The 26,168-nt window shown below is 54.1% G+C and overlaps 8 protein-coding genes across 8 annotated transcripts; 2 read left to right on the forward strand and 6 right to left on the reverse strand.

Annotated features, from left to right (window-relative positions):
- Positions 1–965: 965 nt before the first annotated feature.
- Positions 966–3,431, reverse strand: GGS23DRAFT_571938 (S-adenosyl-L-methionine-dependent methyltransferase). Its single transcript, XM_051516597.1, has one exon. It carries the CDS (start codon positions 2,733–2,735, stop codon positions 1,008–1,010), a length of 1,728 nt encoding a protein of 575 aa, XP_051371050.1. The 5' UTR covers positions 2,736–3,431; the 3' UTR covers positions 966–1,007.
- A 993-nt stretch (positions 3,432–4,424) lies between these two features.
- On the reverse strand, positions 4,425–6,665 carry GGS23DRAFT_571942 (Aldo/keto reductase). The gene is made up of 3 exons (XM_051516598.1): positions 6,226–6,665; positions 5,827–6,129; positions 4,425–5,761 (listed from the first exon to the last, which is right to left on the reverse strand). Exons 2-3 carry the CDS (start codon positions 6,028–6,030, stop codon positions 5,084–5,086), a joined length of 882 nt encoding a protein of 293 aa, XP_051371051.1. The 5' UTR covers positions 6,031–6,129; positions 6,226–6,665; the 3' UTR covers positions 4,425–5,083.
- A 519-nt stretch (positions 6,666–7,184) lies between these two features.
- GGS23DRAFT_571943 (NAD(P)-binding protein) lies at positions 7,185–9,368 on the forward strand. The gene is made up of 3 exons (XM_051516599.1): positions 7,185–7,788; positions 7,858–8,295; positions 8,380–9,368. Exons 1-3 carry the CDS (start codon positions 7,728–7,730, stop codon positions 9,057–9,059), a joined length of 1,179 nt encoding a protein of 392 aa, XP_051371052.1. The 5' UTR covers positions 7,185–7,727; the 3' UTR covers positions 9,060–9,368.
- A 3,785-nt stretch (positions 9,369–13,153) lies between these two features.
- GGS23DRAFT_94123 (uncharacterized protein) lies at positions 13,154–14,992 on the reverse strand. Its single transcript, XM_051521417.1, has 5 exons — positions 14,551–14,992; positions 14,475–14,494; positions 14,279–14,386; positions 13,818–14,206; positions 13,154–13,754 (listed from the first exon to the last, which is right to left on the reverse strand). Exons 1-5 carry the CDS (start codon positions 14,747–14,749, stop codon positions 13,262–13,264), a joined length of 1,209 nt encoding a protein of 402 aa, XP_051371053.1. The 5' UTR covers positions 14,750–14,992; the 3' UTR covers positions 13,154–13,261.
- A 758-nt stretch (positions 14,993–15,750) lies between these two features.
- Positions 15,751–18,728, reverse strand: GGS23DRAFT_610510 (putative FAD-binding oxidoreductase). The gene is made up of 5 exons (XM_051520330.1): positions 17,792–18,728; positions 17,295–17,649; positions 17,045–17,135; positions 16,644–16,974; positions 15,751–16,540 (listed from the first exon to the last, which is right to left on the reverse strand). The coding sequence occupies exons 1-5, from the start codon at positions 17,983–17,985 to the stop codon at positions 16,057–16,059; spliced, it is 1,455 nt and encodes a 484-aa protein (XP_051371054.1). The 5' UTR covers positions 17,986–18,728; the 3' UTR covers positions 15,751–16,056.
- Positions 18,729–18,982: 254 nt separating this feature from the next.
- On the reverse strand, positions 18,983–20,157 carry GGS23DRAFT_94290 (uncharacterized protein). Its single transcript, XM_051521418.1, has 3 exons — positions 19,936–20,157; positions 19,372–19,798; positions 18,983–19,261 (listed from the first exon to the last, which is right to left on the reverse strand). Exons 1-3 carry the CDS (start codon positions 19,968–19,970, stop codon positions 19,034–19,036), a joined length of 690 nt encoding a protein of 229 aa, XP_051371055.1. The 5' UTR covers positions 19,971–20,157; the 3' UTR covers positions 18,983–19,033.
- Positions 20,158–20,577: 420 nt separating this feature from the next.
- On the forward strand, positions 20,578–22,325 carry GGS23DRAFT_94434 (prenyltransferase). The gene has a single exon (XM_051521419.1). The coding sequence runs from the start codon at positions 21,129–21,131 to the stop codon at positions 22,137–22,139; it is 1,011 nt and encodes a 336-aa protein (XP_051371056.1). The 5' UTR covers positions 20,578–21,128; the 3' UTR covers positions 22,140–22,325.
- Positions 22,326–23,480: 1,155 nt separating this feature from the next.
- Positions 23,481–25,964, reverse strand: GGS23DRAFT_94660 (cytochrome P450). Its single transcript, XM_051521420.1, has 4 exons — positions 25,526–25,964; positions 24,695–25,459; positions 24,175–24,635; positions 23,481–24,085 (listed from the first exon to the last, which is right to left on the reverse strand). Exons 1-4 carry the CDS (start codon positions 25,738–25,740, stop codon positions 23,865–23,867), a joined length of 1,662 nt encoding a protein of 553 aa, XP_051371057.1. The 5' UTR covers positions 25,741–25,964; the 3' UTR covers positions 23,481–23,864.
- Between the last annotated feature and the right edge of the window lie 204 nt (positions 25,965–26,168).

A 26,168-nucleotide genomic window follows, 5' to 3' on the forward strand; every position in this document is an offset into this window, starting at 1 on the left:
TTCGCGTTTTTTGTTCTTATTTCTTTTTCTCTCCCCTCCCTTCTCCTCTCCTCTTCTCCCCTCCTGTCTTCGTACTCTCACGACATCTACCCAACTTACCGGTTTAGAAGGTGAGAAAAGGAGGCAGAGGGAGAGGGAGAGGGAGAGGGAAGGAGGGACGAGATAGTTACAGAAAAGGGCAATGGAACTACAGACAGCATGAGAGTCGAGACAGAGTAAGAGAGGCTAGCCCCGTCGTTCGGTGCATACACATCCCATCCCATACATTCATACATGTTCATAATAGACGGGTAGAAGCGAGAGGGAACTAGAAGGGGGGTTATCGCATTTTCTTCTTTTTTTTTTCTTTTGGTGCGCGTGCGCCCTGGAAAATTATTTCTTTTATTCATCTTCCTTGAAATCCCTACTTTTGGCCGAGAGGGGGGGAAGGGGGTGTCGAGAGGGCGGGGTGTAGGGCGTGGGGATGGGGGCAGGCAAGGAGAGAGAGGGAGGAGGACCCAGTACTCATGTGTTAACGTATGTGGTCATATGTGTGGAGGGTGAGTGTGTGGGTATCTGGGAGGTAATTGTGAAATTTTTTTTTTGGCCCGCGGATGGAGAAAAAAAAATACCTACATTACCCTGGACGCAAGTCCTCCTCCTTCTCCTCCTGCGGTCTGGGTTCTCTCCTTCGTCTCGTCCTTGCGCGAGCGAGCGTATATCGTTGTCGCGACCATGCAGTCCGTTTGCAAGGGTCAAGGTGGTAATACAGCGGGTTACATATGTGCGAGCCGTGTATGTGTAACTATACTCCAGACCATACACGCATGCGTGCCAATATGGGGGAGGTAAAAGGTAGGGGTATAGGTGTGTGAGCCCGTGTATGTGTGTGTGTGTGGGTTGGGACCTGTGTATGTTCGATGAGATGGGGTGTAAGAAGACTAACTCGATCTGAGGACAATAACAATGATAATAATAAAAAATAATGAAAATAATAAGATTGTTCCATTCTTTCTATCTTCATCTACCTATGCAGATCCTACCGCCGCCGAGGCGGCAGCCCCCGGTCTCGCTGCTACCGCCCACCAGTTGTCCTTCTCGTAGCCGCTGGCCAGCACCTCGCCGCCTGCCGCCGCGACATCCTCCTCGAGCTCTCCTCGCCGGTAGAGGTGGTAGTATCGCTGATACGTCTTGTCTGCGACAGCGGCGGCTGCGGCGCCCCCGGGTTGCTGTCTCGCGTTCCGGTCCTCGGGGCTACGATTGCTACGATTGTCGTCACGAGTATTGTCGTCACGAGTATCGTCTACTTTGCCACCGCCACCGTCTCCGTGTATCTCCGCCCCCCCTCCGCCTCCCTCGGCGCTCGCCACCGCTCCTGTTTTCTCCTCCATCCCCTTCCTGCTCTTCTTGCCCTTCGACTTGTTGCCGCCGCCGGGTTGCCCCGACTTGAGGACCCACGGTACTAGCTGGTCCTGGTCCGCGGTGCTCTCGTCCCATCCACGCCGGCTGCCGCCCTGCTCGAGCGCCCAGACGTATACCAGCACGCGCCCGGCGCCCGGCGCGACGCCGTCGAGAAGCGCGCGCACGGCCGCGACGCGCCGCTCCCGCGTCGACAGGTGGTGCACGACGGCGATGCAGATCGCGAAGTCGACGACGCGCCTCCGCCCCCCGCCGAACGGCAGGGCCAGGCCGTCGGCGATGCCTACCACATCGGCGCAGCTGCTGCCTTTACTGCTACTGCTACTGCTACCGCGATCGCCGCCGCCGTCTGCCGTCACGGCCGCGCGCGTCCGGTCGCACGCGAGGCGCGCGAGGCTAGCGCTACGGTCGGAGCCGATGATGAAGAGGTCGGGGTTGACGCCGAGGTACTTGCCGTTACCGCAGCCGACGTCGAGCCCGACAGATCCGGGAGGGAGGGAGGCGAGGAACGAGGCGACGAGAGGCCAGGGCTTGTAGCGTGTTGAGGAGAAGTGCGTGGCGATGGACTCGTACACGCTATGCACGTGGTGCTGTTCGTACGTCTCGGCGGCGTCGTAAGCGCTACTGCTACTGGCAGTATTGTCGCTGGTCGCAACAGCAGCAGCGACGTCGGCAGCGCCGAGGTCAGTGCTCGCAGGGAGGCAGCCATTGGCCTGGGCGCTGGAAACGTGGTCATCGTGGTCGCGTTCCCGTGCTCGTCCTACGCCCTTAGCCGCGCCATGCGAACTGGTGGAGATGGCTGGTTCAGCAGCTAGTTGGTCGTCGTCGTGGTGGACCTGTCCTGCCGTCAGCATCACCGCCACCTCCTCCTCCTCCTGGTGACGATGGTGGTGCGTGCGGTCCTGCTGGAGTCGTATAGGCGACGCGTAGTTGGCGATGGCGGTGGGAGCCGTAGCAGTAGCGGTAGTATCGGCCGCGCTAGCTGCAGGGCTGTCACCGACGTGGTGGTGGTCTGGCGGTCGTTCCATCGCGCCCAAGCCCGCACTGCCCGCCGCTAGGTCGTGGTGCCGCTGCTGCTCCTGAGCCTGCATCTCCTGTCGCATGGACAGGGTGAAGGTAGGGCGGGCAGCGAGGGTTGGTTCACGCACGCTACCCAACCGGGTTCTTTTTTTTTTTTCGCACTCCCTCTTTTTATTTCTCTCTAGCTCGTCACCTGCCCAACCACGGCTTAGAGCTTGGCGGCGGGGGGTAAGGATGCGTGATGACTGCGAGCGCTGGGCTAAAGTGGGCACAGGTAGACATCTAGTTAGTACTTCCTCGCCTATGTTCCCTAACATTGGGAGTTAGGCAGCGTCTGCTGGTAGACAGGTAGGCCCCTGGGTATGCGATGTGTCTATAGGTACCTACGTGGGAACGAAAAAGGTATGTACCTTGGGTTGATGAAGGAAGCTGGACCGGTAACGCGACCCGTCAAGCGTCGTCGTACATGTGTAAGTCGTTGGGATAAGGATAAGGTGGATGTCATGTCGGTTCCAGTAACCGGGTAACAAGTCGCTCGCCCGCCTGGCCGGGAATGAGGAGTGGGGAGTTGGTTGCTTGTTACGCTACCAGCCCAGATCACCATGTCCTTGTCGCTTGTCCATATTCCATCTTATGCATGCGCGAAGGATGGGATTGATGTTCGTACGTACCATGACATAGGTAAGCAAGCCACCGGCGGTCTAGGCAGTTTAGTGAACAGCCCTAGCAGGGGAGAGAGAGGGGGAGGAGGGGAGCGGTGGCAGAGTTGGACGTGTAAGTATCTGGTGAAGGCGAAGGGGGGTGGGAGGAAGCAGGATTGACGAGACCTCGCGGAGGAGGCCAATCAATCCACGCGTTCTCACCAGCGGCTGGGATGTGAAAATGCGGCGCTAATGAGGTGAGCTGGAATGAAATAAAGGAAAGGAATAAAATACAATAACCGAATAGAGCTGAACAGAGTAGAATATAATATATGTCACGTGGCAGTTGAACCAGCCCTTATATGCCTACATACCGCAAAGCGTGAAAGTAGGCGTCTACGTTTTATGTGACAATATAATATAATATAATATAATAATGCAATGGAAATGGAATGGGGCACCTACGCCAAAGCCCCCCTCCCCCCACACGAGGACGAATCGGTACCAGTGCTCGCTTATAGGGAGTTACCTTAGGTACCTTAGGAGGTGCCTATTAGCATATCATGTGCAACCAACACGTGTAGAAGGAACGTCACTACGTACATTTGGTACCTAAACCCCGATACGCTGGATGTATTATGTACAGATCTGTGTGAGCCGGCGTCGTACCAGGTACAGGCTCCATCCTACTGCTATGTACATACCTGCCTGTAACCTCTCTCTTGTCTCTGCAAGGATCGTCATTGACCCTATATGCTGTATAGATGTTTATATTTTATAATAACATCGTTTTTTCTATTCTTTTTTTTCTATTTCTTTTATTACTATATAAAAATACTCTATCTTCTTTCCTCGTTAGAAATTGATAGTTCGTAGAAACCGTCTCTAGTTATACTTTTATTTGTTTTGGATTCGTTAGATGTCAAGTCAAGCTGCTCGAATTCGAAGCCAGCTTGCAGCTAGCCGACTATACTATAGTATAGCATTCGGTCGACTATTCCACGTCGACTTGTCGTAGAAAACGTAGACATGCAAATTATGAGTATACCTACGAAATGCACTACCAATGAGTAAGTTCCCTTGTTGTGTTCTTCGACTCATCCCATGTCTACATTATCCATGTCCATGCTTACCGAACATGTGTGTATGTACATAATCAATAGTACCACCCGACCCAAAGTCGAACCCTACCAGGGGGGGGGACCTCCCGAAGGCCCGGGGCGAACCGGTGTTACTCCCTCTAGCCTACAGTATGTATCTGCTTAGCTCTCCTCCTCCTCCCACACCCATCGGTGTGTCTTAGATCTTGCAGCTCAGCTTCTTCTGTCTTACCGTCCCCCCCCCCCTTCAAGACTATTTTTCAACGTACAATTTTCCCGGCTTTCTGGAAGCATAGCCGCTGTGCCGCGCAAAAATCTCCTCTTTTTTCTTTTTCCTTTCTTTGGCCTCCTCTCCCCTTTCCCCGAGCGGCACGATTAGAAAATGGGCTGACTTTCTCGTCGCACCGCTTCCCCCGAAATGCCGAACTCGAACGATCCCGAGACCTGCAGAGAGACGGGTGGATGTCTGCCTACGATAGGTATGGATGTACACACGTATTGGACTTTCCAGTACTGCATGGAGAGTAGCAGTGAATGCCCGATCTCCCATTCTATACGCCCGTTTTCTACCTAACCTCATTGCGGTGTCGTCATCACTAACCTCCATACGTGAGCTCGTGGGCATGGCCTCGGTCAGGGGTGAGGAGTTCATCCCAAGCTAAGCATACCGTACCGAGCGGGAATCCAGGTGTGCGTTCTATTGGGTTGCCGGTAGATCCTCCCAAGACATCAGCTGCTGATGCCATCAATGCTACGTGATCAGTTTCTGGAGCCCGCCCATCTAGAGCGGGCTGGGGATCCACTACTGCTTTTGCTCCCTGCTGCCAGATCGTCGGGTTCCAACTCGCCATCCACTCCTGAACCTCCCCCTCCTACGGTCCGTATGTACATAATATCGCACAACCACCACCACCAGCCTTACTACTACTCCTCTCCAATCAGCTGCCGGAACCCTCCCAGACACTCTGACCAGATCGGCCGGCCCTCTTCGCTCTCTGCGTGGTCCTTCACAATCTCAATACCCCGCAAGTCATCCCTCATGTGTGTCTCACTGGTGGTCCCGTCTAGAACCGCCGTGCCCCCCAGGCCCAGTACCAGCGCGTACAAGGCGACTGGGGGCTCGACGTTCGCGCTATTGGCCAGTTTCCGTACGGGCGCACTCCTTAGCAGCTGGGGGTTCCCCGACAACGTCCAGAACGTCTGGAATTTGATGTCCCTCTCTCGACAATACTTCCGCAGGCCAACCTCCCAGCGCGTCGCAGGGTAGAAACGATTCTGCACGCAGGCCGGTCGAACGGTGATGTCGGGACTGGTATACAGGTAGTCGACAACCTCGAGAGTCGTGTTGGATATCCCCAACTGCCTGATCCGGCGCGGTACGTATGTCTCAAGCGTCTTCCAGACCTTGACGGTGTCAGGTAGAGTGCGCAAGGGGGAGTGCAGGACCAGGCTATCGACGTAGGACCCGTCCGAGTCGGCACCGGCGAAATTCCGGAGTGACGAGGCCACGGAGGCGTGGACCTGCTCCTCCAGTGGTGCCTGGGGGTCATACGGTAGGTTATCGGGATCTTGGCCGCCGATCGACGTGAACTTGGTTTGGATCTGGCAGGTGTTAGTGGATCACTGTATGGCGCCGCTGTCTCACGCGCGAATGAGTCGTGGCACACAAATAAATCGGCCCGCGTCAGTATGCCCGAGAATATTGCCCGCTTGACACCTTCGGCCACCAGATGTTCTTGGTAGTGGCGAGGTTGAGCCGCGGTGTCGATACCCCGGAACCCGGTCTTCAGGGCCAAGAAGACCAAATCAGCGGTGGCATCCTTCTTCCAGGCCGTCCCGTACAGCAGCTTTGGCATCGGCGCCGGTTTCATATCTATGGCGAGGGACCGCGGTCCTGAACGAGCAGCCTTGAAACAGGAGGAGGATACGACCGACTGGCGATGCTGCGTATCGAGCAACAAGTTGCGGCACTTCACAACTAAGGCCCCGGCGAAGATGCCGGCCAGATGAATGATCAGCGACTGTAAGCGCTCATGCGCATGACAAACATGGAACAGTCTCTTCACCGATATATGCTGAGCTACCTTACCTGAGGCCTGGGTAGTCGGTAGATAGGCAACCTTGGGCCAGAACAAGAGGGAGTGAATGCGGAGATGCCGCGAGCGGCGGAGCGACAGTAGAATTGCATCACCGTTTTGCCGTAGGTACTTCGTACAACCTTGGAGATTTCTACAATGTCAGGTGACCGGCCAGCGACAGCAACGGCAAGCAATCCTGACTTCAGGAGGAAGGGAAATGCCCGGAACCCCTTCATAAAAATACCTAGGTATAGTTACGCGCAACTTGTCACGTCCCGGTCCTGTGCATACGAGTGGCAGTTCCTCACGTCTAGCATCGCCTATACCTACGCATGAGCATCTCTTTCAGACCATAGCTTACTACTATAAGCGATACGCACATCACCAGGGGCGAGGGGTGGTGCATGAGAACTACATCAGGTACCTACCTGACCGAAGCGGCGTCTCAAAGTAGGTAGATACCTACATAGATATCTAATGCACGCAGTGAACGCCACCGCTCATCACGTGGTCATCAAGGCAGTCTGCAGCATGGAAAGTGACGATGCCGGATCGCGGCTTTATAATCTGCCGAATGACCGGCAACACGCTTGTGCAGTCCCATCTATGCAGGTACCTACCTCCTATATAATACTAGAAACGTGGGGTACGAAATTTTGCGTTTCACTAACGGTTTGAATATTTGAGGTTCTGAACCCCCCCCCCCATCTTATCACCCGCCGGAAACTGTGCGCCGGTAGATTATAACACCACCTTAGGACCAACCGGAAAGTAGGTTATTCCTACAGGTACCTACCTGCTAAGAGATACATGGGTACGTAGGTAAAGTTAGTACCAGGCATCCATGGCAATGCGCACATAGGTACCTACCTTAGGTAAGGTGCCCACGCATACCAGAGGTAGGTACCTAAGGAGGTAGGCAGGTACCTAGCCCGCCTCTACATCGATCTCCCTACCTACCTAAGTACCCGATAGGGCACCTCTGAGCCAGCGCCTTTCTTAGGGTAGGTAGGTAATAGATCGTAAGGTAGGCAGGTAACCTACCTTGAGGACATACAACAGGTGGAGGTATATAGGCATGCACTGATTTGTTCCACTTATGACGGAGAATATCCGGCCATTAGCTACCTGCCTATGTGACGTAGTGAATAACCCTAAGTCGCCGGCGCCAATCTCCATGCAACAACCTCCCCTCCCCTCCCCTCCCCTTTTATCTGTCTTGGGAGCAACTTTTCCCTTCCCCACCTTTCATTAACGCGAACAAGGGACTCGCGAGGGTTATCGACTACACTACATATCCGAGTCCGCTGTCTAATCGGCAATCTAAACAGTTCAAATCGGACCGCCCAGACTCGGAGCCTCTCTTCTTCTTCTCGTTCTTCTCCTTCCAGTAGGCTTTCTGGTTGTCGTATCCCGTATCAACCGCTGCCTGAATCTCAATCCCATCATAGTCCGGTTCGAAGCGGTAACAACATACATCTCTGTTCGACATGACCCCTCAACCCTTCACCGTCAGATGGGGCATCATGGCCACCGGTGGCATTGCTCAGAGTTAGTCCCGCAAGTGTATTTAAGGGCGCTCGACTTAGAGTCAACCTCACTGACTTGTTCCCCTGGCAGCCTTCACTAAGGACCTGCTCACCAACCCCGCGGTCCGAGATGCGCACGACGTTGCGCACGAACTGGTGGCCGTCGCGTCCTCCACCTCCAAGGACAGCGCTCTCTCCTTCTTGGAGAAGGTCAAGGCGCCAGCTGGAGTGAAGGCATATGGCTCCTACGCCGAGCTGGTAAACGATCCGGACGTTGACATCGTCTACGTCGCAACCCCGCACAGCCACCATTTCCAAAACACGATGCTGGCTTTGGAGGCCGGCAAGAACGTGCTATGCGAGAAGGCCTTCACAGTCAATGCAGCTCAAGCCCGCAAGCTCGTCGAGACTGCCAGGGCCAAGAACCTCTTCTTGATGGAAGCTGTCTGGACGAGATACTTCCCTCTCAGCATCAAGATTCGAGAGCTGGTCAAATCCGGTATCATCGGTCCGGTCTACCGGGTCATTGGTAAGCTCCCAGAACCCGCCAATCTTGGGACTCGCAAGGGATCGCCAAGCCTTTTAGATTACCAACTAACGTGCTTGGCCACAGCCGATAATTCGTTTGGCAATGACGGGCCGAACGGCACTTTGACCTTCCCCGATGACAACCGGATGGTCAACTTGGATCTAGCAGGCGGCTCGTTGTTAGACCTAGGTATCTACTCTCTGACTTGGCTGTTCCAGATATTGTACCACCTTCAACCCGAGGCCGAAAAGGAGGCCCCGCACACCGTAGCTGCCATAAACAAGTACTCAACGGGAGCAGACGAGACGACCAACATAATCCTCCAGTTCCCAAAGCATAAGAGTATGGGCATTGCCATGACAACCCTGAGACTCGCTACCGATATCGATGGCCATAATAGCGGCGGGCCTGCGATAAAGATCCAGGGCCCTCTAGGCGAGATCCAGGTCATGGGTCCGGCTTTCAAGCCCTTGCAATATAGGATTGTCAGGAAGGATGGAGGAGGCAAGATTGAGGTCGTAGACTACCCCATCCCCCACGACCCCGAGCGGGACTGGGGCCACGGCATGTTTTGGGAGGCGGACGAATGCGCCAGGTGCCTCCGCGACGGCAAGAAGGAGAGCGAGACGCTCCCCTTGTCCGAGAGTATCGTCATCATGGAGGTCATGGAGGAGGCTCTGAGGCAGGGAGACGTGCAATACCCCCCCCTCATCACTACCGATGTGTACGACCCGAAGAGCCCGCTAAACACTGGTGGCAAATGAGAACTATCTGCCGGTAGTCTCATTAGTCTATGAAAATGAACCTTTTGGAGATACGGCAATAATATTCTAGCGGCTCAAATATGATGTGACGCCTTGATGGCGTCTATAATAATTGTTGTAGCACCGCAGTTATGAAGACAAGGTTCCGAAGTGACAGTACCGCTTACGGTTCAGCGCGAAGGTAGTCTTATACAGCTAAGACAACCTTAACTATCTCTTACCAGCTATTTCTTAGATTACAATACCACTCTTGTGGCTTTCAAGACTATAATAGAGACCAGTGTCAATCTAATCACTGTCGATCCAAGCTTAAGACCGCCTCGGCTTTGTACCGGTAGGCCTCCTCCTATTTTCCAGTTGCTTAATTCCAGGTCCGAGCTCTCCTTTTCGGCCCCCCTTTTTCGTTCCACATTGTGATATGGACACACATTTCATATTGTGCCACATCTACTCTACAATATCACAACCACGAAGTCTGAAGCTTTGGAAATGCCCACCAATATCACAATACTAACGGTTATTCGTTAATCATCATGAAGTACTAGCTATTAGCTGCAGTTTATTTCTCTTCTTTCTTTTTTTAAAAAAGAAAAACCTACACTTAGAGAGAGTGAACAATAAATGGGCGTCCACTACCTAGTATCATTGTAGCGTATCCACTGCTTCGTGCAGTCATGAGTATGAAGCTACGAGAATACATCGTCCAGCCAAGGCAGCCTTCTTATTATTATGCCATCACTAAATCTATACTGTCTGTAGATCGAATAGTAGGGGCTAACTGGGACATCTGGCTCGGCTATACCCTAGCGCTAGGTTGACCGCAAGCCGTTAGGAACGCTAATTTAGCGAGGTGCCCTACAATAATAATACCTACATGGCTGAGCTCTAGTCGTCTCAAATGCTTAAAGAGGTAAGAGCCGGGATAGAGTGAGAATGGAGGTGGGACTAGAACGAGTATCGCGATATTATTATGACATACTCGTATTTCTAAGCAGATACGCAGCGCAAGCCACTGCTCGCGGCTGGCTGAAATACCTGATATTAGCTTCAGTAGCTCCAAACTGAGTCACACACACAGGTTCTCCATATCAATCCTCTACGTCTCTCCGCCTTAGGATATATGGGTTCTTTGGTCACCTGGCCGGCCACGTGGGTGAACATCCATCCCGCTAGAACTCTAGCTATATGCCCAACTTCCTACAGCAAACGCCGCTTGGGAAGGAAAAAGAAAAACGGTGGTCGTTCATGCCTAACGATGCTGCAGGATCCGTATGCTTGCTCTTAAAGAAGGGTCCCTCTGACCCTTGGCAGGCCACCGGATCTATTGACTGGGCTAAGTACTGTTCACTACCTACATGACAAGCAACCCCACAGCTATTATAGTGTTCTCTAGATGTTTGGGTACTAAGTGTAAGGCGTCATTCGCTATTAGAACCACGCCCCTATTATGCCGAGTCTGGTAGATTGAATACCAGGGCGCACATAGCACCTGAGGAATGGGGCGGGCTGTTACCAAGTAACATAGACATCGACGTAGGAAAAAAAACTTCCTACTTAGAAGCATCGCGAACCGGACAGATCATGCATTAGGGTGGATACTCTCGGCACGCACCCCACGTATATTCTTGTTGTCCTATAGCTAGCTTCCAATGAGAGCGCCACTGACGAAATTGGGGTCACGAGGAGCGGTTCTCTTACAGCTTGGTAGTGGGTTAGAACCAGCCGACTCAGGCATATCGGGACATCCTGGGCTCGAAATTAGAAATTAGTCGAAATCGTATCATAGTAAAGCAATATCATCACGGTATTATAGATAACAGTGAATTATTTAGTTCGACACCCGTAGAGAGCGTTGTCCAGAGATCGGCACCCGTCAGAAGTTGTTATGTAATGGATATACTGCTAGCAAGGCTAGGGCATCTGTCGAGGACAGGTGGGACAAGTTCATGGTGAAAAAAAAGGGGGGGGACGGGGAGAGTGGTGTGGTTTGGACAGTATACCTTAATAGAGTCATTTCGTCATAGCCCGTTGGAATCTAATGAATACGATGTAATATTATACATCGGCAATGTCGTTAGGTTCTGGTAAGCGGACGTAGCTTGACGGAACTGCTTTCTTGTCTCCCGTCTTTTCGCCTGTAGTCTCCTGCTCTTATCTCTTCTCTGCAATTGGGTTTGCATATATCCAGTTAAAAAACAAGATGATCGACAAGGGGAAACTACGTCCTCCGTCCCGGTGTAATAGGATTGTGTTTATTTCTCTCAGCAGGGAACTGAGTGAGCGATAATACCATAGACTAAGACCGCAGCTATTAATGAGACCACGGCCAACATCTCAATCAAACTTCATATGCCTGATTTAGGTCATTTGTAACCAATTTCGTCTCGTAGATAATACATGTTACTGTAGGGGACTTTGATACAAGAGAGCACGGGGTTACGAATAGAGAAACCTTAGTAGGAGGCTCTACGTACATGTCTAGGACGGCGGTGAGTCGACACCTGGTCTGCTCGCGTGTTACTAAGAAGGGAAATTCATTTATATGTTCTTGAGACTATTGCCACTCTCATCTATGTGGTCGGTTCCTCAGTTCCTAATAGGCTACGCGTCACTCTAACATTCGCCTACCAACTGCCCTGCCCTGGTTGGTCCAACATGCTGATAAGAAAATATATCCTTTATTCGGGAATTGGAACCACGTCGCTCCAAGCAACATCAATGACAAATACAAAATGGCGTCTCGCGCATACGTGTAATTACGTATCACCAATTACGGGTACGGGAAATTTGATGTATTAAGCGGGAACCCTACGAAAGACTCTTGGAAATTGAGCTCCTGCTTCTCAGGGACCGAAGAAAAGTGGTTACCAACAGGCAACCGGTGAACTCGCTAAGCGGTATTGAAATGTTTGATCAGCGGAAACCATCCGACGGCTACATGGAATGCGAAAAACTGTTAACCGTTTGGGAAAAAAAGGCAGACGTTTACGGTTTGATATCCCGCCCCTATTTTCGGAGTCTCGATGAAGTGTGTCCCTTCGCCTGCCGCCCCATGCCACCCTCTCTTGGGATAGCACTCACGAGGATAGGAGTCAGCTCTATTTATATTAATGAAACCTCAGGCCTGGTCTTAATAGTAGGATAAGGGCGAGAAAGAGAAATACGTTTCAACGTTAGGGGAATGTTGTGTTCTGACTGGCGATTAATAACGATACTTGCGTATCATATCCATGGCGAGGAAATAATAGTGAAGAAATCCGCGCTGTTATGGCAACTTCACACTTGCTAATTAAGAGCATTGCCTGAAGTTCTTTGAGAAAGTCTTCCGTGCCAATGGTGTATTGATTCCTTCAAATGTTTCGAAAAAGTTTATTTTTCCGTCTTCCACAATCCTCATTAGTGACGCCCACTCCTTAACACTCAGTCACTCCTACCTAGGGAGTAAGTGCCGTGCCGAGAGCTCCATCGCGGGATCTCTCCTCTTCCTAGTGACGGGAGCACGTAGCATCGCTCCCTGAAACACACCTACTCGTGGGGGTCTACGAACCCCCTCGGCATTCACCTTTCGGCTAGTCTCGTTTATTGAGGGAGGGGGGCCTTGGGGGCTCGCAATATTTCGATGCTGTACCTTAAACGCCGTTGCCGAGGTGCTGTGTTACGATCGTAGCTATAGTAAGAAGGTCGAAGCAGTCGAAGCCTGCGGGTATGCCTTAGCTAGACATATGAAAAAGACAACGTTGCCCACACCACCTTCCTTCGTCCCGTATAGCCACCTCCCTCATCGGGTGCAGATCTTCGCTAGGACCTTCGGGGTCTCTCACTCCCGCAAGCTCCTCACGATGTCAAATTGGAACGTATCCCTTCCCCACCTCGTACTCGTCCTCGGCATCTCTTGCCGCTTGATGGACATTGTTACTGACCTACTACACCAAACGATCGGGACCGCGGCATCGTGTCTACCTTCTTGGTATTCTGCGCCCTGCTAGTCACCGTGGAACGTTTGGGGGGCACAAGTAATAAGTATGTACATTATATTAAGAATTCCGAGGCCGAGAATAATACGCTATGCCTGAAGAGTGTAGAACAGAACCTGTGCTCTTGTAGCGAAAGGGTATACCAGGGTATATTTCATGCTCGTCATTTAATAAGGGGGGCGGCCCGTGTATTCTTCTAAAACAAATGCAGCCTCTGCGCTCGTGTATCTACACATTCTGTCGTTTACCGTCGTGGGTCGGTGGCGGAGGAATAAACTCTTCCCTAGCTGAGAACTCCCGAGTCCAGACGATTCCACCTTCGGGAATCGTGATCGCATGAGGTTCCTGGTCGCTGTGCACCTCGGATGACGAAGCCGTAGCGGCGACCTCGGGGGGCATACTGTTCCCGACGGGCACGAGGTTGTAGTCGCTGATCTTCTGATAGTCGCTCTGGGGACGGGCAGAGGCGTAGGTCCGAGTCCACATTTGCTTGCGGCTATCCAGCGACGAGCCCTTGTGGGATGATACGTTCGTCGTATCGTCTCGCATCAGTCCCAGGCCTTTGAACGCATTCGGAAACGCGGGCACGCAGAAGACGAGTAGTACGAGGAGCATCTCGGCGGAACCCCAGAACGCCAGCTTGGGCAGCACGAAGATAAAGTCCGCTATGGTGGGAAGCTCGACAGTCGAAGCGATTCGAAAGCATGCGACGATGCAGCATCTGTTCCAATGTTCTCGTTAGGAGCGCGAAGAGTAAACTAGCCGTCGCTATATCTGCACTTACAGGACTCCTATGGCAAATATGACAGAAATGCCTATTCTCCTCGGCGTCGTCATCTTTAACGACCATATCACTCCTTGCGGAAGGCCCAGGATAAGCACGTCTGAGATCAGATTCACGATCGTCCCCGAAAGATAGAGAATATTGGAATCGCCACAGTAGCCTTCGGTGATCGTCTTATCCCAGATCTTCCTGTGCGGTTGGCAGATGAGATTTATGGCGAAGGCAGAGCCAGCGTAGTAGAGGATGTTTATCCACAGGACAACTTGGCAGGTCCAGAAGAAGGCATTTCGCAGGGACAACGGGTTGAACACATGCAGCCACTCGAGCAGGATGGCGACTTTTAGGCACCCGATGGCGCCGTTGTAGAAATTAGAGCTGAGGTAGAAGATCTGCCCGTCGGTCAGTAAAATCTCATCCGTAGCAACTGCCCTTCAGAAGGCCGAATTCGAGACGGCGCTCACATATAGGATGCGGGACATGTCCCGGACGCGAATATCCCACTGATGGACGTAGAAACCCGGGCGCCCGACCACCAGAAGGACGGCAACGATATAAGCCGCGAAGAGGATCTAGACCGCAATCGTTTAGCGGCCAATGCGATACAGACACGGAGAGAAGCTTGTCGAGGATAGGCAAGCGGGAGGTAGAAACACATACAAACCCAGCAATGCCCAGGACTAAAAAGAATTAGCAACGCCGTTAACTAGCTACGGCGCACTGTCGAGGTACCTACAGTCTTCTAACCGGATCTTTCCTGTGCGGACAACCCGAGAGTAGACTCGCAAACCTATCGCAATGGTTCCCAATGCCAGAAATAACGAGCATAGAGCGTACCCCGATGTGTTGTACCTCTCCGGGTTATCGAAATTCGACGTGACGCCGGGGGGAGGCGGGAGGGCGGGCGCGTCGAGGATGGCATCCAGGTCAGCCATGATGAGGGGAGCGCGCTCGCTGGAAATCAGCGATATCCAATGCCAGAGAGCGATAAACCTCGGCGGCTCTACGAGTAAGCAGAGGCTCTCGAGGCGGCCGCGTCGATCGGAGTTGTAGGTAGGTAGGGGGACAGCCTCTGGGCGGCTATGGCGATTCTCCCGGCGTCGACATGCATCGCAACACACGCGACCAAAGACCGAAACCAGATCTCAAAGTCGGATTGCAGGTGTGCGCGCGAGCAGGAGTGCCCCCCCATTGCGCTATATAGGTAACGTACACATGTTCGTGCGTGCATACATAAGCGAAAAGATACAGCCCGCGCACGGCGATAGGCGGCTGGTTTCGTCTATCTTTAGTTGGTGCAGGACGCCGATATACTACGGTCACATCGAACTGGCCACAGGAAAATCCTACCCGACTTCTCACCCAGTTGCGCGAGAAGGATGGCTGTATTCGATGGCCTTGGCGAGCCATCAATTTCCCATCTCAGCCAACCCGGGCTAGGGGAGGAGGGGAGGAGGCAAGGGGGTTGGGTGGCAGGCTGGGAGGCAAAGAAGCGTGAGAGAAGGGAGGGAAGTGAGGAGAGAGGGCAGAACAATGTGCCGAAGAGGATGGGAACACAATAGTGCTATCGCCATGGCTGACGATAGGATTTTCGCTAGGGTTGTGGCGGATGCGGGCCGTAGTATCATCTCCCGATGCGGCAAGTCGTGATGAGCAAATCTGACCATCAGGCCAGGCAGATGGACGAACCGGCCTGTCGTACAAGGGTTTGCTGCTCAGCTCCGTATGCCGTCGAGGCCAACAGCATAAGCCGGAGGCGAGATGATTCGTCCGCGCGGATCGAATCGCTTCAACGGGGGCTAGGGATACGCAGCACGAGAGCATCCTCTTCCCTTCCCTCCCTCCCTCCAGTTCGCGGACTAGAGCAGTTTCACTTACATGGTCGACACGTGCTTAGCCGCGGCAATGACTCGCACGTGTGCACGGCGCGCGGATTGGTCTTCTCTCTTCTTCCCCGCTGGTGAGACGTTGTGGAGGGAGTGGCGCAGGTTCTCGATCTTGGCTCTGACGGACCAAGGGGGAAGAAGGATCTCAATTACCTACGAGAAATGTGCATTTCTACAGACGCAGCAGCCCAATATCGGGCACGTCAAATTGCCTATATAGAGAGACGTGTTGGGATTATTACTAGTCGGGGTCCTATAGGTATTACCTACCTACACGTTGAAGGCTTCTTCTATTCATCTCACCCTTATTCTTCAACCTCCCTCTCCCACCAAGATGACTAACTCATCTTCGCGCCTTACCGTATCTTAAATCCTCCTGGCACTAAGCGCTGGAAGACGAGCTTGGGATCGTACTTACGCTGTACCTGCCTGAGCTTGAGATTGTTCGCCTCGCCATAGCTAGCGATGACGTCCTGGTCCCAGCTCGCATCGTTCATGAAGAGGTAAGAGAGGTGGTCTCGCTTGGCCGCCGCCGCCTCGACGAGCTGCTCTATGACGGCTCCACCGGCGTCGTGCACGGTCTTGTCGTCGTCTGGGAACCACCACCCGGCGGCGACGGCAAGCCAAGTCTGGTTCACGGCCTCGAGACCTAGCGCGTTGCCGCCGTTGTTACTTCTCCCGATCTCGACCGCTCGAGACGAAACCGGTTGCAGAGTAACGGCCATGAACCCTGCGGTTATCTGCTTGACGACCTCCACCGACGAGGAGGACGTGACGATGCTCCCAATTTCGTCGTACAGCGACTTGTCTAGTCGGAAGCTCGCCGAATGCCAGTCGAACCTGTTGCCGCCGAATTAGCCACGTGGATGCTGGGAGAAAAGGCGCAAGGCCGGCGAAGGGGGGAATTGAAGCCCTTAGCCCCAAGCAAGGTGCAGCATCTTACCGTGGTACTACCGGAATACCGTACTCCGCAAGATATTGCGAGAACGATTTTATGCCGGTGCTATCTGAGGTGGTGTTGATAGGGTAGAACGATGCGAACGCGGCAGGCTTTTCCTCAGGCTTCAGATACACCATCGAGACCAGCGCTCCTATGCTGGCATTCGTGGGAGAAAATCCGACGATCAAGTTTGCGTACGGGTCTTTGTCGTTAGCGGACTGGTACTCGTAGTAGGCGTCCAGGACCTGAGGCAGCTGGTCAAGTGTGTAAGTCTTGACACCGCCCCAAACCTGGTTCAGGGGGTAGGCCGTGAGAGTAAACTCGGTAACGATACCTCACGAAGGACATGCTAGTCAGCGGGGTGTGCTATCGCACTAAGTGAGCCAAGGGATATATATACCTACCAAAATTGTTCGTCCCGCCCTTCAGCGCCCAGAACAAATCTGCGTTCTGCTTGGCGTTGGCGCTCACGAGCGAGCCATCGGCGGTGACAACCTAGCTATTGGTGAGCCGAGCTTGAAACGGAGAATTCGAGACGTCAAGCCTAAACTTACCTGCATGCTGACGACATTATCGCAGGCCAGGCCGTACAGTTCCGTAAACCAGGAAAGGCCACCTTGGAGGAGCGACGGCGTGTTAGCGACCATATCGTACCCCGGCGACGAGGAACTTACTCCCTAGGATCAGGCCGCCGACGCCGACGTCCGGCACCCTCCCTCCCACGACGACGACCCCGTGCGGCTCGAGCTGGCCGTACACTTCGCCCCAGGTCAGGCCCGTCCCCACGACGGCGACCCCGCGTCCGGCATCGTACTCCAGCCGGGTGAAGCCGGACATGTCGATCAAGACCCCATTGTCGATGTTGGCGAAGCCGCGGTGCGGCTCGTGTCCCCCGGACCGCACCGCGAAGCTCACGCTCGAATTGGCCAATAGGGAGACGGCCACCTGGAGCTGTTCTACGCGCGTCGGGTGGAGAATACAGACGGGATTCCCCCACGCAGTCTGGACCCTGCCCGGGAGGTGAGGTGAGAAGTTCGCGGAGAGAATGAGAGCTTCTTTGGGAGAGAGAGGAAAGAGAAAGAAAGAAAAAAAGAAAAAAGAGGGGGAGAAGAAAAGAACAGCTGTGTACATATGAATCGCTCTCGCCTTACCAGTTCTTGGTCCTGCGGGCTTCGTAATCGCCCTCATCGATAGTGGTCACGAAGTAATCGCCAAGAAGGGCCTCTAGCCGCTGACATGCCTTCTGAGTGGCACTCGGGGAGGCTGCGGTCACGACGCCCGCCAGGGCGTAGAAGCAGCCGAGCGATGTGAGGAGGGCGCGCGGGCTCGGACTGAACAACACCATGTTCGCGATGGCGCTGTACCGCTCGGGAATAAAGCCAATGAGAGAGCGTGTGCGAGTGATAGAGAGAGGATGCACGGTTTTAATTAAGAGCCGGGACGACTCGCGAACCGTCCAACTTCGCCGAGAAGCACGCTATAGCGAGGCCAAGCGGCAGGCCGCGGCGTTACAGGTCCCAGGTCGCCGTACTAATACAACTCACAGATGCGCCGGCACCGTCCGATAGGTGGCCTACTTGTGACATACCGGTTCGCTCTCCAGGGGAAGGATGCGTGTGGCCCGTTTCTGTTAGGTATTTTGCGTGCCGTCCCTACATCGGATGCCTCGTAGCACTATCGAATCCCAAGAGGCGGAGCGAGATACACGTGTATGTATGTATGTACGCGTACAAGGCAGCATAGCCATCGCGGGCTATTCAGAGTAAGCTGGCCACTTTTACCTACCGGTTTCCACTCCTCTGCCCGGGCTTGCTGCAGGGCCAGGCGCACGATCCTGCGGCACTCCTGGCGTAACATGGCGTTGCATATCACTACCTAACCTATACATATAGCTGCCTATGAGTATATACCTAGCTAGTCTAAGGAATATTACGACAAGGATCCGTCGGCCCCCAAAGCGCCCCTCGTAGTCTCAACTGGGACTGTGTAAGGTGAAAAAGACCCGGGATATGGGCTGCCGGCGTGCCAGGTCCCGTCCCGTACTGTGTTGGCTTACAGTCTTATAGGCCAGGCACCTTTCGGCCCTACAGAAAATATCTAGGCGCCTCAGCGCCTATGAACATTAATTATCACAAGGATTACGCAGGACGGCAAAAGCCCTCCTTGAGGAATATCTCCGCTTGTGCCGCGTTCTGGCCCGGCACCTCCCCCACACCCTCGTCCCTAGCTATGTCAGTCTTGGTAGGTAGGCAGGTAATTTTTTGCCCAAGCCAGGAGGGGTTTGATAGATAGGTACATGGAATGCCATGCTATCTCCTCGCCGATACGTCAGATCCAGATGACACGCGAGTTCCCACCGGGTCACCGTTATGCATCGCTCGTAAACACAGCCACTAGGCCTGGCCCGTCTTGGAAGGCTTTGCAAAGCGCCGTTGGAAGATGGTCGACCGCATCTTCTCGCAGGCCAATGGCCAGTCCGTCGAGTAAGCAGAGTAGAACGGCTGGTATCCAAGTAACCCGCCAATCCACCTGCCCACCACGATACCGATAGCCTGGGCTACGAACCGGCCAAAAGGCACCCAGCGCGGCACGGAAACGTATGTCCCACCCGCGTCAAATGTCTGATGGATAGATGAGCATCAAACCTCACCACCGTATGCGTGTAACCGTCCGGACCCCTCGGGGGAGGCGGAGGACGGGAAAGGCTGGGGGTTGGGAACAGCTTGCTTACACTCAATATTTGTATGAGACTAACTGGCTTGTTAGACTTTCGCATGTCCTCCTGGTACTTGTACCAGTTCTCAAAGAACAGCGTGTTGAGCTCGAAGACGCTCGGGGTGCGCTGGCCGGAGAGCAGGAACTCGACGGTGGTGACGCCCTCGTCCTGGCCGGCGCGCTCGATTGGGTACGAGCGGTGGTTCACTCCGCGGCCGATCGTGTACTCGGGGTCCGCGCTGGTCAGCACGAGCTCCTTGCCCTCGATCTCGAGCCCGAGCTTCCCCGCGACCGCTTGGATGTACTCGTCCTGGTTCGCGTGCAGGTGGATTGGCGGCTTGCGCCCGAAGAACTCGGCCCCCTTCTCGAGGTCGAGCGTGACGTGGAAGGCGAACGAGCGCTCCGGGTGTCGGATCACCCGCGTGCTGACCGCCCCGTCGAGCCTGTTACGTTTGGCTTACCGTAAGACATATGAGCAGGCAATGGATGCTATGCTTGGGTTCGTGGGAAGTGGGTTTTGGGGGGGAGAGCGGAGCGAGAGAGTGAGAGTTGAGGAGGGGGGGGGGGGTTGTTCACTTACACCGTGATGACCTGGTCTGAGTCTGTATACTCCATAGTGTGTATCTGTCGTCCTGGGCGCCGAGATCCTTTTGCTTTTCGGCGCGAGAATAACAACGCACCCGCAAACTGCCACCGAACCTATTCACGTTTCACTCTCGTTATATATATACAACACACTGCCGACCTCCCAAGGGCTACCACGTAGGTACTGCATCCCTAAGCTACCTAAGTTGCTACGGCAAAAGTGGAGGTAGCGTACGATGCCCAGGAATGGTGCGATGCGATGCGAGGGAAAGGATGGGTCAGAACGCGCTACCGAGAAGGGCAGAGGAAAGCAGATTCGCACACTTGACTAAGTAGGTTAGTAAGGACGATCCCCTGCTCGACGAAACTGTGGGGCAACAATATCTACCGTTAGCGACGGCAGCCTATACGGGAAGCCAGTTGGTGTGGGTGTGGGTGTAAATAGGGCTTACTCGGGGTGTGATTATATGCGATTGGTGTGTGTGTCGAATGCCCTACAAAGGAGGACGAGGCGGCCTTTCCAATGAGGATCCGGGATCTGGCAGAGTCTATGACTGTAAACGGGCGGAATCGTGCGGAAGATATTATACAGCAGCTGACCCAATAGAAGTATTCAGATTCAGGTTAATTCTTTCAAGATTACCTGTTTAGGGGGCTGGACTCGTCACCTGTCTGGCGTCTAGAATCTCGCGGCGTCCTTCTCATCACTGTGCAGGGGATCGCCGGAACCTACCACCTATAGTCTCTCTGTCCGCTTGCTTGCTTATGCGTATGTATTCGGTCCTGTAACCTCTTGAATGCCGCCCCGGGGAGCCCAGGCTTTGAATCACACCCACCTAGTCGTGTCGTATTACGGAAGACACCTCCAGACCGATGCAGCTCGGGAACCAAAACGGGCCCAGCCGAGGAATGGCGCCAAGAGAGTCGCCTCGATATTGGTGGCCTGCGGTAAGGCCTGGCGAGGTATTTCACCCTCTATAAGCTTGGGTAGGTAGGTATAAGCCAAGGCGATAGCCAGCCGCTGAGAGCTATGGAAGGCCATGCCCAGTCTACTCCGTAATCCCCTCCTACGAGACTCGATACACCCTTGGGCCCGTTTCTTCAGATATAATTACCCATCAAATTTGGACGAGGAGAAAGGAGAGCATTTGTCGATAGCTGGGTAACACAGTCCATCCGGTCGACAACATGAGTAGAGATCGGCAAGAAGAAAAGGGGCTTGTCAACGGCGATGCCACCGAGGGCGAGGTCCCGCGAGACACTCTCTCGCAGCAGTACGGCGGTGGCCACGCAGGGGGTTGGGTCAACCTGCTCCCGGCATCGTGGGTCCCGTACGTGCAGCTAGCGCGCCTGAGCCCGCCGGCAGCGCTCTTCTTGATCTACTTCCCGCACGCTTTTGGCGCGCTACACGCAGCGCGGGCGCACTCACTGCCGGCGGCCGCAACCGTGCGGGCCTGCGCCCAGCTGCTCGGCGGCAGCTTCTTCTTCTCGAACGCGGCGCACGCGTGGAACGATCTCATCGACGCCCCGATCGATCGCCAAGTAGCACGCACAAGGGGGCGGCCGATCGCGCGGGGCGATGTCTCGCCACGGGCAGCCTTCGCCTTTGCCGCCTCCCAGGCCGTCGGCGCCGCCGCCTTCCTACTCGTGCTACCACCGGCGGCAGCGGTCGCAGCGGTCCCTACGATCGTCGGCACCACGTACTACCCCTGGGCCAAGCGCCACATCCACTTCCCGCAGCTCGTGCTCGGCTTCTGCCTCGCGTGGGGCGTCGTCGTCGGCGCCGCGGCCGCGGCCGCGGAGCGCCCCTGGGCCGACGTCGCCGCGCTGTGCCTCGTCGCCGCGTGCATCCTCTGGACGACGATATACGACACCATCTACGCGTACCAGGACGTGGCGGACGACGTCAAGATCGGGGTTAAGAGCACGGCGGTGCTTTTCGGTGCCCACGTGAAATACTTCCTGTGGTTCCCGCTCCTCCTCCTCGGCATCTGCCTCGTGCTGTACGGGCAGCTGGTCCAGGCAGGGGCCTTGTACTACGTGGTCACCGTGGGCGGCAGCGTATCGTCGCTCGGGGCCATGATTGCCAACGTGAAGCTGAAAGACGACGCGAGTTGCTGGTGGTGGTTCTCATGCGGATTCTGGTTCACAGGGATCTCTATCACTGTCGGGTTGCTGGCCGGGTATCTCGGTTTGTAGGAGAGGATGATCGACATTTTCTCTGGTTCCGTTAGCTCCACTCTCAGTGCTACTCGAAGATAGGATCGATCTGCATACATGACACAGGTACATGCTATATAGTACGCATCGCATAGGAAAAGAAGGGGAAGAGAAGACACACTACCTGACGCAAGGAGGCGAGAGGTGTGATTCCATTTCGGCCAAGGTCGTTATGGTTACGGAGTATAAGACACCCAGTGACGCTCGCATATCACACCCCGAAGGTAGAAGAGGTACCGAGGTACCTGGTAGCATGGGGGCGTAAGTACCTCACGTACCTATATGTATGTTCAGCTTGATCTCGGCATCTCTTCTCGTTTCGAATCTGGCCCCACTCTAGAAATTGGGTCCGTTACATGCCCAGGTACGTAGTAGTACTAGGTACACATTGCGGGGCGAGGTAACCGAATCTGGGACTGTGAATCGGTTGGCCCGAAAAGAAGCGGCTAGTGTGTCCGTCCGTACTGGGCTCGTACCAGCCAGCTGCTCCCTTAATGTACGAAGTAATACATACGAAGGTACCTATATATAGGAGGTAGGTACCTGCTAGAAAGTATATACAGGCATCCATCTAACTCACCTATCTACCTGCTAACCCCCCACCCCAGGCACGCGGCAGGCATACGATTCCCTCGGTTCCTTTACGAGACTACCTAGGTGGATAACGGGTGGTCCAGCTCCGATCTGAGAAAAAACCGCATACTTTTCTGTGCTGAAGCTGTGCAGCCCGCAACATGGTGGCCGTGGCATGAACACTGCCTGACTAACCGCCTTAGAGTAGGTATCTAAGGAGGTAGCACCTTACCTAGGTAGGCCAGCGGACCTGCCAATTTTAAGCTTAATGTTGGTAGGAGCTCCACTGGAGAAACCGTAGGTAGCGATTGCCTGGGGTATTTTCACAATACGCCCCATTACAGGTAGGTACCTACTTTCTAGCTAGCTAGGTACATTCAACATCGTCGGAACAAGAGCGCTGCTATATAGGTACCTCCTACCTACCTAGGTACCTCCAGGAAAGATATGTCTAGAGAGGGAAACTCACTCAGAGTTCTCCCTCGTGTCAGGCCGGGGTATCCCCCTATCCTCGCTAAGGTTTCCACTTCGACATGTAGGTATGTACCTACGTGGCAGCATCTCTCGACTCGCCCTTTACTATGGTAGCATCACGTGGGAATGCGCTATGCCTGCTAAGGGCATATGATGGGAGCAGACGAAGGGTGATATTACCCGAGTTAAGAAAGTTCACCTTCTAGATAGGTAGGTGTAGACGATAGACGATCTTGACCTCTGACGATCTTGGCCTTTTCCAATATGGATGCAGTTCGCTAGGTACGTAGTCCAACCACCACTTTAGGTGCTAAGGAAGCGATCCACTTGTTGAGAGGAGGAGGGGCTGGAATAGGATCTGCGCCATACTACTCATATACATACTAGATACCTATGTGGTAGGTAGGCAGGTACATACATTTACAGGCATCCTAACCCTGTATGCGTGTCTGAACGTACCTACGTGTAGGTCCACATCCCCCATACATCTGCCCCATACGAGCACGTTTCCTACGCCACCAGGTACCCAGCAAAAGGCACAGAGCACAGTAATGACCTACCTTAGGAGGTACCTTAGGCAGACACTTACATAGGTACTTCCTACCTTCGGTACCCCATCTACTTACCTGTCTCCCGGTTACGGCTCGCCAGTGCGTGTCACCACAGTCTCTTCCACCGAATCTTCATTTCCCGATCTGGGGGCATGCCCGCCGCTCCGGCGTACTTCTTATCGTTCCGGGCAGGTCTGTCGGATGCCGAGCCGTCGTAGTGGAGCCATTGGACGAACTCGATGTCGAACTTGACCACGATGATGGCCACCGCCATGATGATCTCGCGCTTGGCGAAGTGGCGTCCCGGGCACATCGCATGATCGCCACCTGGGAGGTCGGCGACAAGCAAATGTAAGTCAGTCCATTGGCAAGTTCCCCGCTTAAATGGGTGGGTGGGTAGAGAAGGGATGTCTTACCGTAGGGGAAGTAAGACGTCGGTCGAGCGTTGATCGAGAACCGAGCCTCTCCGGGCTTGGTATCCTCTCCCGTCTTTGCAGTGTAATCTAGGTGTCGTTCCGCCCAGAACTCGGCGGCAGGGTGCCCGTCAGCGTTCCAGACCGCGTCCTCGTAGTGGGCAATCTGTGTTGGCGTCTGGATCAAGGACCCCTTGGCTATACGATACCCGCCTATCCAGATATCCTCCAGCGCCTCGCGCGTCGCGTTGAAGGAGATATGCATGCGCAGCGCTTCGCTGTACACGGATTGTATCAGGGGCATAGATAGGAGCTTCTCGACGTCGGCAAGCCGACGTTGCCCTGTAAGCTCGTCGACCGCGAAGGCCTGCTGTGCCTCCTGACGCACCCTCCGAAGCAGGGGCGGATCTTGGATTAGCTCCATCAGGATCCATGTCGCTATTGGCAGGGTATTGCCGTTAAGACTACCATTGGCGTCGGCACTTAGCGCACGATGGATGAGGCCGGGCTGGAACATACCTACCCAAATAAGGTCGCCATGGTGTGCCCGCTAGCGGTGCGCACAGAGAATCCCGACTCCTTCAACCAGAGCGCGATCTCGCGCGCGAATCGAGAGCCCCAGTACGGATCCCAGTCCGACTCGGCTTCCGGCCCGTCCCAGTCGAATTCTTCGTATGCGATTGCTGTCTGCTTCGTTGTCATACCGTGTAGCCGGTCACGAATCTCGTACGCCCGAGGTATGAGGAACCTCGGAAGACCCCAGACGAGGATCCCGGCCACCTCGTCAAACTCCCAGTAGCACTTGAGGAGATCGGGGTTGAGCTCGAGAATTTTCGTGCCGAACATGGATTTTACGGCGCTCTCAGCCATGGCCACCTTCATGAAATCGTAGAGATCCACTGTTGCGTATTGGTGCAGAGGTTGGCTCTCGTCGAGGCGCTCCGCAAGAAAGCGATAAAACGTGTTGGCTAGGACTTCGGTATATCGTGCGCTGCTCAGATATTTGGCGTATATCTGATGGTGATTGTACCAGTGGCGCTGGCTGGGGGGCGTGTCCTCCGTCCCAGGATTCGGAACTCTCTTCCTACCAGACTTGTCATCTTCGAACATCTTGATCTCGTCTTTGGACATGTCCCAGTGTTTGTCCATAAGAAGGGTATGGAACATGTTCGGATCCGTAATGTGCGGTGGTCGGAACAAACCCGCCACGTTCTTCGCGCCAGACACCATGTATACATCTCGTAGTCCCAACTTGAACCTGATGATACCATTCTGGCCGAGAGCTTCCCTACAACGGTAGCGTTAGTGTGAGAAGGATGAGTCGCCAGTAGGTAGGTAGCGGGTGACGACGTACGTCGCTCGGTCGAGGAAAGCCCCCATATCAGTCAAGTACTGATAGGTGTTGGAAACGAAGGGGATAGCTTCCCAAAGATATGGTGGTTGTGGTTCATTTTTGCCTAGCAGTCGGAAAACAAAAGTGATCAACAACACGCCGGATAGCAAAACGATGGTGAAAGGAATAGCTAGTGAGCGTTCTAGGTGCCTCGCCACTCCACCAACGAGATCCATAATGGCGCTACGTCGTAGAGTATTGGTTTTCAATTAAACAACAGGCTATGGTGACCAATGGACAGATGGCGATGGGGTGGTTCTGTAGTGAGGGGAGCTACAGGCATTGCTTGCGAGGCTCTTTAGACCCAGCTACTGTTCTCGCCTAATAGTATCGGAAGCTATCCCGGAAGGGCGGAAGTGAGGGTCACAGTATATCTAGCCTACCCACCGAACGAAAGTCGAGCCTGTTCATTCACGATCATAATCGGTTAGGTGCCTGCTGTATTTAGCAAGTCGAAAATGCTTCCCCACCCCTCGACCTCCCACGGTCGTTGAGCTAATAGGTCTTATCTACGACGGGATGTCACTGTTGCTATGTGACGGTGATGAGCCATAGAATGTCTATAGGTAGGCCCCCATCCTCGGATCTAGCACCAAATCATGGG

The sequence above is a fragment of the Durotheca rogersii genome (genome assembly GCF_024521655.1).
Source record: "Durotheca rogersii strain YMJ 92031201 chromosome Unknown GGS23scaffold_13, whole genome shotgun sequence".
NCBI classification, from domain to species: domain Eukaryota; kingdom Fungi; phylum Ascomycota; class Sordariomycetes; order Xylariales; family Xylariaceae; genus Durotheca; species Durotheca rogersii.

Bases quoted from the DNA above. Each gene is read 5' to 3' on its own strand.
- GGS23DRAFT_571938 (XM_051516597.1), bottom strand. From the start codon at position 2,735: ATGTTAGGGAACATAGGCGAGGAAGTACTAACTAGATGTCTACCTGTG.
- GGS23DRAFT_571942 (XM_051516598.1), bottom strand. From the start codon at position 6,030: ATGAAACCGGCGCCGATGCCAAAGCTGCTGTACGGGACGGCCTGGAAG. The intron at 5,762-5,826 runs GTGTGCCACGAC...AACACCTGCCAG, and splicing joins TGACGCGGGCCGATTTATTT to ATCCAAACCAAGTTCACGTC.
- GGS23DRAFT_571943 (XM_051516599.1), top strand. From the start codon at position 7,728: ATGACCCCTCAACCCTTCACCGTCAGATGGGGCATCATGGCCACCGGT. The intron at 7,789-7,857 runs GTTAGTCCCGCA...TTCCCCTGGCAG, and splicing joins CACCGGTGGCATTGCTCAGA to CCTTCACTAAGGACCTGCTC. The intron at 8,296-8,379 runs GTAAGCTCCCAG...GCTTGGCCACAG, and splicing joins TCCGGTCTACCGGGTCATTG to CCGATAATTCGTTTGGCAAT.
- GGS23DRAFT_94123 (XM_051521417.1), bottom strand. From the start codon at position 14,749: ATGGCTGACCTGGATGCCATCCTCGACGCGCCCGCCCTCCCGCCTCCC. The intron at 14,207-14,278 runs GTGAGCGCCGTC...ACCGACGGGCAG, and splicing joins ACATGTCCCGCATCCTATAT to ATCTTCTACCTCAGCTCTAA. The intron at 13,755-13,817 runs GTAAGTGCAGAT...ACATTGGAACAG, and splicing joins ATATTTGCCATAGGAGTCCT to ATGCTGCATCGTCGCATGCT.
- GGS23DRAFT_610510 (XM_051520330.1), bottom strand. From the start codon at position 17,985: ATGGTGTTGTTCAGTCCGAGCCCGCGCGCCCTCCTCACATCGCTCGGC. The intron at 17,136-17,294 runs GTACGATATGGT...ACCAATAGCTAG, and splicing joins GTAAGTTCCTCGTCGCCGGG to GTTGTCACCGCCGATGGCTC. The intron at 16,975-17,044 runs GTAGGTATATAT...GTCCTTCGTGAG, and splicing joins GGGCGGGACGAACAATTTTG to GTATCGTTACCGAGTTTACT.
- GGS23DRAFT_94290 (XM_051521418.1), bottom strand. From the start codon at position 19,970: ATGGAGTATACAGACTCAGACCAGGTCATCACGGT. The intron at 19,799-19,935 runs GTAAGTGAACAA...CAAACGTAACAG, and splicing joins TCAGACCAGGTCATCACGGT to GCTCGACGGGGCGGTCAGCA. The intron at 19,262-19,371 runs GTAAGCAAGCTG...TCTATCCATCAG, and splicing joins GTCTCATACAAATATTGAGT to ACATTTGACGCGGGTGGGAC.
- GGS23DRAFT_94434 (XM_051521419.1), top strand. From the start codon at position 21,129: ATGAGTAGAGATCGGCAAGAAGAAAAGGGGCTTGTCAACGGCGATGCC.
- GGS23DRAFT_94660 (XM_051521420.1), bottom strand. From the start codon at position 25,740: ATGGATCTCGTTGGTGGAGTGGCGAGGCACCTAGAACGCTCACTAGCT. The intron at 25,460-25,525 runs GTACGTCGTCAC...CTACCGTTGTAG, and splicing joins GCTTTCCTCGACCGAGCGAC to GGAAGCTCTCGGCCAGAATG. The intron at 24,086-24,174 runs GTAAGACATCCC...CCGACCTCCCAG, and splicing joins GACGTCTTACTTCCCCTACG to GTGGCGATCATGCGATGTGC.